General features: G+C 37.2%; 1 protein-coding gene across 1 annotated transcript in view; it reads left to right on the top strand.

Moving 5' to 3' along the window:
• lrrc9 (leucine rich repeat containing 9) overlaps positions 1-13693 on the top strand; it is a 215435-nt gene that overhangs the window by 110195 nt on the left and 91547 nt on the right. Inside the window, 5 exon segments of the mRNA XM_051920105.1 lie at positions 5039-5171; positions 5411-5554; positions 5866-5990; positions 6525-6749; positions 12450-12569. Of these exon segments, the coding sequence (XP_051776065.1) occupies positions 5039-5171; positions 5411-5554; positions 5866-5990; positions 6525-6749; positions 12450-12569 (747 nt within the window).

Raw genomic sequence — 13693 nt, 5'->3', positions numbered from 1 at the left:
ACTGCACTTCTAAATAGCAAGAGGATCGCTTGGTAAAAGGCTTTGAAAAGCCAAGAAATGTCATTTTGTAAAATTATACAACTGTGGCCTGATGATGGCAGTAAATTACAAGAACAAAAACATCTGAAGGTGGATCTATCTATCTATCTATCTATCTATCTATCTATCTATCTATCTATCTATCTATCTATCTATCTATCTATCTATCTATCTATCTATCTATCTATCTATCTATCTATCTATCTATCTATCTATCTATTATATACACTGTAGTGCTTTTCCTATCTATATTTGGCTTTTGAATTTTTGGCCGATGTACACAATGAAAATCTGCCTAAACTTTAGGTTTATGTATGTGTTTCTGAGACTGTGACATGTGTTACTCTTGAACAAAATCCTGTTTGTGATGTTTTGGTGATTAAATGCTTCTGTTACGTGTAATAACTTTTTTTCTTATTGCAAATAATTAACATTTTTGACTAATTTTTCCAGGGGTAAACATAACACTGAGGAGGCTACTTTGCAGATTTTTTGAAGTGTTGCACCATTTTTCTCTTCATTATTGAATACAATCCAACATTTTTCTATTACAAAAATATAAAGGGAAATTCTAAATCTAAAGGAATTATTGTCTCTTTACAAATTCCTTCGTATACTGACTTCATACATTTGTAGATGCAAAAGAAATTAATTGAAAGTGTTTTTTATTTATACCAATACAATGTATTCAAAAGAGGATATATCAAACTAGACCTTAAAGCGTCATAGCAGTCGGTCTAGGGAATTAATTTACTTCAGCCATTCTAGAAAAATGACACACCACAGCATTAGTAACACTAAGCCATGATGTACTCTTTCAGTCTTTTCATCAAACTCAGAATAACATTGTGACATTTAATTTACATTACTCATTCTTGTGTAGTATGTTTATGAAAAAGGTGCACGAAGTCCATCATCAGAACCTACTGATGAAGCAAATGGTTATTTTTAATTATTCTGTTTTCAGCCTCAGAGTTAGTGAAATCACAACAGAGCACCACAGCTTATCCGTATTTTCACAGTTGTAAGAGTTCTTCTCCACAAACTTGACAACATGAGTGGTATGTTTTAATGTGCTCCAATAAACATCAGCACCACTCTGCCTGGGTCTTTGTCCAGTCGCTGGGTGTTGGGGAAAAGGAAAGTCATATGAAAAAGTTTGGGAACCACTCTTAATTCTTTGGATTTTTGTTTATCATTGGCTGAGCTTTCAAAGTATCAACTTCCTTTTAATATGACATGCCTTATAGAAACAGTAGTATTTCAGCAGTGACATTAAGTTAATTGGATTAACAGAAAATATGCAATATGCATCATAACAAAATTAGACAGGTGCATAAATTTGGGTACGTGCCTGCCGCCACTCCCCAACTCCTCCCAGAATTATGCCTTTTTGAATATGCAAATAAATATAAATAGCCCTTAAGCTCAGCATTCTGTGAAAAGACAATGGCAAAAGCACGGGGGAAATAGAAGAATTTCAAAGAATGCCAAGTGGAGGCAAGGAAAAACATACTATTTGTTGGTTTAAGCAGTGGTATAAACAACAAAAGGAAGTTGATCAAGTAACAGAGTGGCAGAGAAACTCGAAAGTTCAAGTTCAGAAAGTCGCAAAGTCCCAGAAATAAATAAGAAGTGGTCAGATATCAAAGTTGCTGTGAAAAGGCGAGTTGTAGCCCACCATCAGAGTGTCATATGGAAGCATATTAGGGTAATGTCCAAATGTCAACTTTAATTTCAAAATTTCCACTTTAATCACGTAGTTTATTTTGTCATCAAAGTAGAACGTCATAAACTTCATCTTAAAATCATTTAATTTACTAGTTTCTCAGATCCCATCGTAACTAAAGTAGCACGTTAAATGCTAACCATGTATTAAACATGGGGACATGGTGGCACAGTATTAGCGATGAGCTGGCACCCTGTCTAGAGATTGTTCCTGCCTCCTGCAAGATGCTTGCTGCGCCATGCACGACCTTCAATGAAATAATGTATTGCAGCAGTACTGTCTCTCTCAAACATACTAACCTCTAATTCCTGTCCTTACATTTCTTTCTCCAAGTAACCAATCACCACACAATCAGCTCTGTAATAGATGCCAAGCCATCTGTAAGCTTAGAATGCTGATTCTTCAAAACTTTTATGAAACATTGAAATATGTTCATAGTACATGTTTAATTATTCCATCCATCTATCCATCCAGGGTCACGCCAATTCCAGAAAGCATACAGCACGAGGCAGGAACAATCTGTGAACTAGCTAGCACTGCGCCACCGTGTCCTCACATGTTTAATTATTAACAATATATATGAGGCAGCGTGTGCAAGATGCTGTATACCGATAATCCGATCACCTGCTGTATAGCTGTGATTCCACATTCAGATACAGTGGGTTAAATACTCGGTGGTACACTGGGAATAACAACACTAAAGCAGTGATGGTACAGTATTTAGAATAGTTTGGCCATTCGATGCATCATTATATGGTTACGGGTTGAGTACAATGAGATGCCTTAAACTAATAAACGACATGCGGTTAATTTCAGTGCATTTGATAAAGCTGCGTCAGGGATATGAATCTAAAAACTAAAGGGAAACCGTACAGGAATAGTAGCACTGCTTTGACGCTGGGTGCCGGCAGTTTGCAAAACCGACTGGAGAACTTGTGTACACAAGGGATTGCGCTACCGTGGAAATGTGCGTGGCTTTACGGCAAGTTTAGTTTTTATACATCGCAATGTGTGCGTGGAAACGGTATAATTATAGCCATGCGTGACAGTATATATATATATATATATATATATATATATATATATATATATATATATATATATATATATATATATAAGAAAGACTAAGAAGGAAAAAAATGAAACACAAGGAAACCTTCTGACCTGGCAGCCCTAGTCCCAGTGAAGTCATGTACAGACATATTGATGTTAGTATAAAGGAGCCCCAGTAGTGTTTTTTGACACACTTTTGCTGAATAATTCATTGGCTGAAAGTCCTCAGTGTTAGTGTGTCAGGGAGAGAATGTGCAGCATTGTTCATAATGACACTCAGTTTTGACTTAATTCTCTTCTTTGCTACGACTTCCAGTAGGTCCAGAGTGCATCCCACAACCTGCCCATTTATTTAACTTGTTGATTCAGTGAGCCTCTTTTGAAGTGACGTTATCAGCTCAGCACACTACAGTGTCGAAAATCGCACTGGCCATCACAGAGTTGTAGAAGGGGGTCACTACCCACATTAAGTGAACACAGTCTCCTAAGAAACAAAGAGTCTGCTCTGCCCTTTCTTACAGAACTCCTCTGTATTACATGACCAGTCTACCCTGTCACCGATTTGGGTCCCCAAGTTCTTGAATTAATGCACCATGTCCACATCCACTCACTGAATTGCGACCGGGCATAGAGGCTTTTTGGTGGCATGAAAGTCAGTAACAAGTTCTATGGTCTTACAGGAGTTAAGTTTCAGACAATTCTCACCATGCAACAAAGTTCTCCACCTGACTCCTACCCTCTGTCTCATCCCCCTTTGTCTATACTTCCCATAGTGACATTGCCTGATGTTTTATAAGTGGTTAACAGAACAAACATAATCACTGAAGAACCCCAGATAGTTCGGGCTTGTTATTTCACAGTTCCTCGACATATTTTGAACAGAAATTCCTTGAGCTGAATGCCTGTTCTTCAACAGTTTTAGTTCAAAATTCTTATGGACAAATCTACAAGAAGGCTTAGTTTCAAAATTTGCACGGTTGCACAGTTAAGATAAAATGAAAACTAAAGTGTCTCAAAAGCAATACCTATCTAACATACAAATTAAAAGTTGTTGGAGAAATGACACCTTCCTGTGATGCTGCATGTTCTTCCCTAAATTTCATGATATGTCATTACCCCATTGCTTATTGGCCTAGAAGATCACAGAAGACGTAATTTAAAAAGGTCTGAAAAATATCTGATTGTTTAGCTAATTTGAAGTGTGACCATTTAATTCCTGGAATCAGGTAGTTTACCTATAAGCAGAAATCTGTAACCTTTTCAGCCCTTCTAAACTGGATTGTTGGTTGACTCTTCATCCCTGTTAAATGAATTCATGATTGATTATGCCCTTGTGATCAAAAAAACATGTCAACACTACACAGCCATTCCGAGATTTAAACTGTAACACCTCGTACATAAGAAATTATGAAGTACCCATAATATCCAGTACCATTTTTCAAGGCCTTTCATTTTGTTTTCATTTAGTGTAATTCATGTTTTTTTACTTGCATTCGAAAAGGCTGGATAATAGGTAAGAAATAGCTATTATAAACTGTTGCCAGTGCTGTGCAAGTTCACACCTCACAAGAACTCGCTCAAAGTTCAGTTCACACAGATTAAAATGAATAAATTCACGTTCATAGTTCACCATTTCAATTTTGAACTAGTTCATGTTCAGTTCATTTTGTATTTTTAAGGAGTGAGAATAAATGACCCATGAGTTTACTTTTTTCAGTTTTGCATGCCTTATATTATGCTATTACAGTGTTCTTGAATAAAATACAATAATTATGAAGACTTTTTTATTTAAATACACTTTGTTGAATTATACTCAGCAACAAACACTTCTAACCATATATGTTAATATCCTAAAAAGAAATTAAATAGTTTCAAGTACATATATAAATTACCAATCTATTTCCAACCATGTGACACAAATGGTGACTGTGGAACCAGCGTGTAGGTGAACTAACCCATTATGCTGCCGGTCAAATAATTCGCGTCACATATTGTGTGTCCAATGGGGAAAAATATAAAGTAGCCTCGCAAAGTACAACGTTTTCCTAAAAGGAAACGCGTGCTTGAAATAAATATTCGTAAAAATCCACTATTTGTGCTTATACGAATACCGAATTTGATGGCTTAACTTATATTTACCGTATGTCCAATTGCACGTGAGTGCGGCACAAAGCTAAGCTCTTTTGAGTTGATAAAGTGATGCTGATTCTCTTGCAGGCTCTCGGTAAAGAGAAAGCTGTGCCACTGTCTAACAGTTTCAGCCTTTGTGAAGAGCCCAGACTGGAGCATTTAAAGGGGCAAGCTGAAGTATCAGGCCAGACCAACCTAGATCCTGTTCCTTTCCGATATGGTGAGTACTTGGCTTTTTTGCTTTAAGATAATGGGAAGATAACATTGAGACTGTCAATAAATACATTTCTAAACCATTTCAGAATTCAAATACTTTACAAGATATGGTGAAGGTTCATTAGAAATCATGAACTGAGCTGATTTCTTATGCAAAGGTTACCTACCAGGTTGGATGCTATAGAAAAGCAAATATCTGAAATGACTTGATGAGGTGCCTTGACATACGGTATATTTTCAAAGGTCAGCTAATCATTGCCAAAGTATTCCTTGGAAGAAGTGCTCAGGCCAATGAGGGTCCAATTGAGGAGGCTAACTACCCAAAGGCGCATTCTGTCTTTCGTACCCGAAGAGTACCAAGAGGTTCAGGAGCTGCAGAGTCAAAAGGTATGCGTTATGTGGTTCCAGTATTCTTAAAAGTGGGCTTCTGCTGGGTCCCAGGATGTCTGCCAGTGAATGGAGACAAATGAGCAGTTCCTAGGACATTAGGTGTGTCAGACAAACAAAGGGTCACTGATCACAAATAAGTGACCACTTTGTTCCTCTGAATTTTAGCTGGTCATTTTTAAAAGGTCATGTCTTTTATTTTGTAAGCCTACTGGCTGACCTATTAATAAAAATGCTTTCTAGCTGTGCTTTTTTAGCTCAGCTGTCTATCACCAGTCAATAGTACAAATGTTTCTAATTGTATATTTTAGAGGCGTCCTGTACAGCAAATCAACACGGGAACTGTGACTGCAGTGTGAGACAAAATGAGTGGTTTGTATTTGACCACGAGCTTGTCCTGCCAGAGTACGTCATTGACTTTGAGTACCTCACTGAGGTGAGACTGCCTTTCACGATTAGTCTTAAATAACAAATGCTATGGTTTAGTGGTGAAATATACGTTTTATGAATCCAGTATTAATTAAGTTTAAACTGAAGTTGTCAAGACAGTCGTTTACAGTTATATGTTTGATATGTGCTTTGTGGAACTGTTTCCAAAGTGATTAAGTAATTTAGCTTTTAAAGTATTTGTAAAACCATCAGCACCTGCTCTACTGCAACCTTGAGATATATTAGTTATACCACATCCTGACTGGTTTTGTGTCACTGACTGGAGTCCACTTACCCTCCAGCTCCTTTACTGTCTTATTCATTGGTGTGATAGTTGGATAAATCCCCTCATTTTTTAACTCTTTTTGAGTTCCTGAGGTCAGTATTTTCAGGTTTTACTTTAGAACTGTACTTACTCTGTTATCTCATTTATTTAAGGCTGTGTGGCTCCATGTCTGAACCTAAGCAGTCCCCAAATCAACCCAACCCCTGAGTCACTGTGTGTCCCTATTCAATCTCTTGATTTCTTTTCCATGATCAGGAGAAGCCAATGCTTCAGTTCTCCTCTCTACTTGAAGTCAAGTCTCCTGGAGTGACAGATGAAGGTTCAAGTAATCTGAAAGAAGTCATGTTTAAGGGTGCCACTAGCCTTGATGAAGAAATCTTAAACATGGAACCAATCTACAAGCCCAAACCAAAAATAATCAGCCTTGATGAAAAGACGATCCTGTCGGTGTGCAAAGCAAATATCCTCAGCCAGATCACAGTAAGTTCATCTCTGCTTTAGTCTGAGAAGTCTGTGAGTTTGACACATGTGGATGTATGCCTAGATTATCAGGATGCTTACTGGCTTACATTCTGTCGCCACCAACACTTAGTGGCCAGACCTTGAAAACAGTAGTAGAAGTAGTAATATTGTCACAAAGCACGTTAAAATTCTTACTTGCATTTCCAACTAATACAAGAGGCTGCTTGCATACTAGGTCCTGCGATTGGATTAAGTGGGTTAAGAAAATGGATGGACTTTGTGTACTATGAACACCAGTGTAGACTATTACAGTTGTAACAATAAGATTAAGTCTTACCAACAGTACTGGGCTCAAGGCAAACTCCAACTCTACATCAGATTCTGGTAAATTGCAGACTCTCCGATAACTTATTGTGCATATCTTTGGATTTGAGAGGATGTTAGAGAAAATTCACACAGACAAAGGACAACTATGCCGTGCTCACACAGCATGTCAGCACTAACCACTGTGCCACCCTTGTTCCCAGTACATTTTCAACTATATGCAGGCTCAGTGGCATAGCTGGAGTTCGTGTTGCTTGGGGCAGGGCGGTGCTTCAGTTTGTGGCCCTCCAACATATCTGAATAAGTTAACCTATTTAAATAAAAAATTAAAATGAAATGTAAAGAAAAATTAAGATACATTTTGCAAAGATTTATTCATATATAGAGAAATAACAATAATTTTTCACATATGATTATTTAGAAGCATCAACTAGACAAGCATATAGTATAGACACACTGATAAACTGTGTTCTAATTATTAGTTTAATGTAATTACGCTGCGAAAACCAGAACCAGTGTAGTGTATAAGTGATAGGTGGGGATGTTTTCTGCGCAGAGCAAGAACGCATTCGGATTGATAACGAAACAAAATTATAAATTGTAAATTAGTTAATTTATGTTTATTTTTGTTATTGCTTCATAAATTTCAACTGCTGTGTCTGATGCTATCACAGAAGGACAGTCTGAAAATTATTTTTGAAGCATTTGTGGATAAAAATCAGAGAATTTTACTTTTGATATTTTTCCGATTCGTGCTTTCACACGAATTCTACTGAGCCTTTTGAGCAATAATGCCGCCCCCAAAAATGTGCCTCCCGGGGCAGACTGCCCCCTCCGCCCACCCCTAGCTACGCCACTGTGCAGGCTAATTTTTTAAGTCCTTTAGATAGTCTCATTGGTGCAATTAAGCAATATAAGTTCTCATTTACTTTATCTTGTAGTGCCTCACACTCATTCAAAATTTGACCCAGTGAGGCTGACCTCTATTAACCCATGGAGATTTCTTAAATGGTTAAGTGCAGGAGAATAAAGATGTGTTGTCAAGGTTTGTTTTTTGCCAGTGCTTCTGAAATGGAAGTGCTCACTTTAGTTTCAAAATAAAAATGAATAGGATACGTTATTAATTTTCAAATCATTTTTTATGTCATTAAAAGAAAAATTAGGAATGAAAATGTATGAGTTAACTACTACTGGTGTTGTTGGAGTACGACATGTAAGACACATTTCAGAAATTTTAAACCTCATGTGGTGCCCTGAGCGTGGATAAGAGCAAAATCCTTGGGACGCTTTTAGCTGAATATGACATGATGAACAGATCTAAGGATGCAAAACGCAGAGCTGTTTTAACAGTAAGGTGGAATTTATGATTTTAGTTGTGGTTGATTATTGTAGTTTATTATTCATGGAAAGGCCTGCTCATGCAGTTTCATGAGAACATATTCTTTTCTTTCAGATTGTCTGATTCTTTACATATTGTTCATAGGCAATGCTAAAGACAATAATAATAAAGACAATAAATACATTAAGACAATACTCATCCTCAACACACGCTTTTCACACTGCTTCCCTCAGGGAGACGCTACAGGAGTGTGAAATCACGCACCATAAGACTGACACAGAGTTTTTTTCCACAAGCAATCAGACTCCTCAACAATGCTAAAAGTTAAAGTCAATCCAAACCACAACCCATGGTACTCACAAATGGTACTGACTGCTGCGGTATGTCATCGGGCACTGTGCACCTTATTTTGTAATTTTATAATTGTAATTGCTATTTGTTTGTATATTTCTTTTGTCTTTCTGTCTTTGTATATGAAGGTGAGTAAGCAAAGTAAGAATTTCATTACATGGTTTTAACATGTGTTTTTATTGTATATATGACAATAAACTTCTTGTATCTTGTATCTAGGCTGGATATGTTGAGATCTTTATTCAGATCTGTTAACAGCACATTTTCATACTCCAGCCTTCTATTTTCTGAGACTGTTTAGTAGGGGTGGGAATCAGCAGAGACAGAGACAGTTGGTTGCCAATTTGATTTGCATTGCAGTCTTCTAAAATATTCCAAAGAAACTAAGTAAAAGATAAAGATTCAAGGTGTAGGTAAAACTGTAATATTGGTCAAAGCATATAAAATATCAAATAAATATTTCAACAGGTTGAAGCATTTAGGTATGTTTTGAGATTTAAGAGTTTAAATAAAGGCCTAACAGTCTTGAGTGACTTATGATTTCTTTCAGAAGGTTATAATATTGAAAGATTAAAGTTCATGTGGCCCTGAGTGCTGGCTTGTTTAATCCATATTAGGTTGCACAGTTCTAATTTTGACTTATTTGCAGTCCAAGTTCCTATTTTATGTATTGTTTAATTTGTAGTTCAGTATTGTTTGTTTTGAACATTTTTTTTCATGTGGCATATTTCAATGCTCATACAAGAGGAAACTACAGTCAAAAGTTTTGGGTATGTGTTTAATTTATTTTATAAAAAAAGTAATCTACTGTATCATTTAATACAAAACAGTTTTTATTTTTAGTACAATCACCACATTTAAAGGAATATCTCATGAAGCCTGCTTGAGTAATTTAATGAACATGTAGAGCTGATTGAAACTGCCATTCTCTGTGCTGACCTCACAGACTATGGCTTTTCATCATCACAGTGAAGTTCTTATCACATGAACTCTAGTGGCATGTCATGTCACAATGAAAAGATATGCTGAAGGAGCTTCAGAAAAAAAAACGTTGATCTCTGGTCAACCTAAACATGCTTTGTAAAGCTCCGACACTCCACCACGCCACAATCAGATGCATGCTACAGATCTGACACAATATTGAAATGATCTCTTCAATGGCCATCCTGCCAAAATCACAAAAGTGATGTGTAGAATCATCTCAGGAGTGCCATAGAAACCCACACTCATATGAAAGAATTGGCAGACCTCCATCACAATACCTACAATTCACAATCAGAAAAACACTTTATAAAATGAGATTCATGGGTTATTATGTAGGAAGAAGTGACCAGTGGTTCAGTAAAAAATGTCAAAAGTGTCACTTTACCTGAGCAGCGTGGCTTCTGTTACATCTGATGAAAACATGATATTGCACAATATGAACCTAATAGTATGCATATCATACCGGGTCAGGCCATGGTCACACAAACTTCATATACAGTACTATGAGATGAGAATTCTGCTTTTATCATTCTGTCAGCAGACGCTGAAACACAAATGCAGTAAGGCACTAGCAGTACAGTTGTAATAGTCGTCCATTCTTTAATTTTATAACCTTGTTATTCACTTCAGGGTTGTAGGAGCTGCAGCTCATCCTGGCATCATGTGTACAAAATCACTTGTGCAGATCGATGTCAGGGTCTTCAATTAAAGGAAGGTGAACACTGACTATGAACACAATTATAGAGAGTCAAGTGCATAATGAGATAAAATGTAACATCCAATTTTCACAGCGTAATGTCCTGACAAATACATTTTGTGAGATTTAAGGATAAAGGGAAATGTTTTCAATGAATTCATCATCCCCTTCCAAAAAGCAGTGAAACAGCGTATTGTGAGTCACAAAGTTATATACAATTACCCTGACAAGAAGTATGACAAATGGTACCAAATACAAAAATATTGGTGACGGTAATATAATGAACATACTTCATTTTCCTACCAGATTTCAGCCCTTACTGTTGTTCTGTTTTATTGTTGTTCCATTTTAAAATGCCAATGACACTGTGATGGTAGCACCAGAGGAGAGGAAGTGGAGAGGAAGAAGAATGGAGAAGGGCTTTGGAAGATAGAGGGCTGAAGATAGATAAGAAGTAGACAGAATCTATGAGATTTAATGATGATCAGAGTTACTGAAAAAAGTGGATAAGTTTAAATATCTAGGATCAGTGGTAACCCAAGATGGACAATTAGATGCAGAAATAACCCATAGTGTGAAGTGTGAGTGGAACAATTGGAAGAAGGTATCAGTAAGATTGTGTGATCGAAGAATTAAAACAAAGGTTAAAAGTAAGACCAGAGATGATGTATGGAGCAGAGACATGGGCAGTAAAAGGAGCGCAGGAGAAGAAATTAGATGTGGTAGAAATGAAAATGTTGTGATGGATGTGTGAAGTTACAAAAAAGGACAGGATAAGAAATGAGACAATCAGAGGTACAAAAAAGTGGGAGAGAAGTCTAAAAAAAGTACAGGAAAGTAGGTTGAAGTGATATAGATATATGATGAGGAGAGGCCAAGAATATGTGAACCAACGAGTGATGGCAATGGAAGTACAACGGAAGAGAAAATGAGGAGGGCCAAAGCAGTGGGCTTAACTGGGGAGGAGGTGCAGGACAGAGCTGTATGCAGAAGGTCTGATCAAGCTGTAACTGAGGGAAGTATTGCAGGTCCACAAGAAGAAATGCTGGAGTGTCAACCCGCTGGTCCCCATTTAATCAACAGAAAATAATAAATAAAACATGAGCTTGATGGTGCCAGAAGGGAACAGAAAAAAAGTTTCCTCAAAGTTGTGAATCTCTGTTAGACTTAGAATGCTTGCTTAGTCACTTGTCTAGGAGCTCCACCCTGTGGTACGCTCTTTTACCAGTGATCATGGAATATATAGCTGGGGAACCAGAAAGGATGGAGCTAAATGGCATCACTGGGCATCTTCTCAGCACTGAAGGGAGTAACAGAAGAGGATGTGGTTAGCGCCAGTGCCACCTCTCCATCCAGGCTGGTAGTACATACAGTACCTCAGGTGAGTCCTGACAGTGATCCATTGACGTGCATGAGTGACAAGGCACCCAAGTCAGTTGCTTTCCACTCTCTGAAGAGTTTGAGGAACCATGTTGCCATGGGATGTTTTTGCAATGGCACCACTGCTCATGCAAAGACAACCTAGGTAAACAACGCCTTTGGTGCATGACCCTGCAATACGGAATTACTCTGAGAAATCCAAAATAGTAGAAAGGAATATTGTAGGAACGCCTGTTCAATTCCCACTGCTGTGTAACCCAAATAAGCCTGCTTGTGCTCCAGTGGTAGAAATTCATATAAGCCATAATAGTGAGTTCCAAATCTGTACTTGTCTTGAATTGAGACACCAGTTAATTACACATTAATCCTATTCATTGCAGCCTCAAGTACAATAGTAAAGATAATCCTCAAATATTTTTCCTTTCATGTGATTATCAGCCCCTCTAGATTTTTCTTTTTTTTTTTTTGACACTGATGCTCACACAAACACACTAATTATCTACGTTCGACTGTTTTGTTCCTTTCACTCTTTCTGATAAATAACGGCTGGTGATTATTCTACCTATGCTGTGCTTACTGCCTCATTAGAGTTTCTTTTGTTATGACCATTTTATATTTCTCTGTCTTTCTGCTGTGTTCACAGACTCTCATTCTTCATGGGAACAGTTTAAATAAACTGAAAGATCTGAACTGCTTGACTTCTTTACGAAAACTCTCAATCAGCTTTAATGAATTTACCCATCTAGAAGATGTCTCACACCTGGTAAGGAAGGCCTCTGGTTTTGTATAACAATGCACTTGCCTGTTTGCAGAGTCTGCTGTAAAGTCAAACTAATGAAGAAAAAGGAAGATCTGTTTGTTCATTTATTTTTATGTGCTATTATTATTATTTTATGTTTAGAGACACAGTTTAAGGGTCAACTGAATCCTCAGAGGTGTAGTAACAGCTAAGGGCCACTAGATGGAGGTGAAGTCCATGTTGTAAATGTAGGAATTGGGAAGTGAGTTGTCCAACGTCCTAAGACTGAATTAGAGAGGTCAAAGCTAGGGGGCTCATGTGGGGTAAGATGGAGATGCGAGATGAAAAAATAAGTGCTTTGATATATTGGGTGGACAACAACAACATTTATTTCTATTGCACATTTTCATGCAAAAGATGTAGATCAAAGTACTTTGCAAGATGCCAAAAAAAGAGAAAAATGAATTAGAAATAGATAAGAATATGACTAAATAAATGACAAACCAAAAGTAGTAAATGAGAATAAATCAAATGCACTTACAAAACACAATATACAAGTCAGAGATACAGTAAAGGCCTAAATTATAGGTTCATTTTCAAGTCTGTAATGATAAGTCCAATGCTATGGTCAGATGGCCAGGGAGGACAGAAAAAATAAATTCCATGCTGGAGAAAAATAAAAGTCTACAGGGGTTCCAGGGCCAAAAGACCACTCAACCTCTACCTAAGGGCTTTCTACCTAACACAGATGTACTTCAGTCATTCCTTATTGTTTTTTAGGCTTCTTCCTAGAAGATTCAATGCAGTGGATCTTGTCGACAGTTGCAGTATCTTCTTATGGCGACTGCACAGTGCTTTGATCAGGTTGAAGTGGCCCAAACTGCCACCTCAAAAAAAAACGGAAAAGAAAGTAGAAAAAAGTAGAGATGATGATTGCAAAAGCATGAAATATATAATCATTCTTTGCATATATATTTTATAAGTAGAATTAAAATGCAGCTCTGAAAGGGCCAAATTTAAAAAATGTGAACGTGAGCATCACTAGGCTTTGCGCTCTAGGACCCAAGTTACCTGAACTATTCTATAACGTTTCAATAATTATTTACCGCTCTGATGCTTATCTTTCATATCATAAAATAGGTCATTAC

Source organism: Erpetoichthys calabaricus, chromosome 16 (assembly GCF_900747795.2).
Source record: "Erpetoichthys calabaricus chromosome 16, fErpCal1.3, whole genome shotgun sequence".
Taxonomy (NCBI): Eukaryota; Metazoa; Chordata; class Cladistia; order Polypteriformes; family Polypteridae; genus Erpetoichthys; species Erpetoichthys calabaricus.
This window is presented reverse-complemented; position numbering and strand designations above follow the sequence as displayed.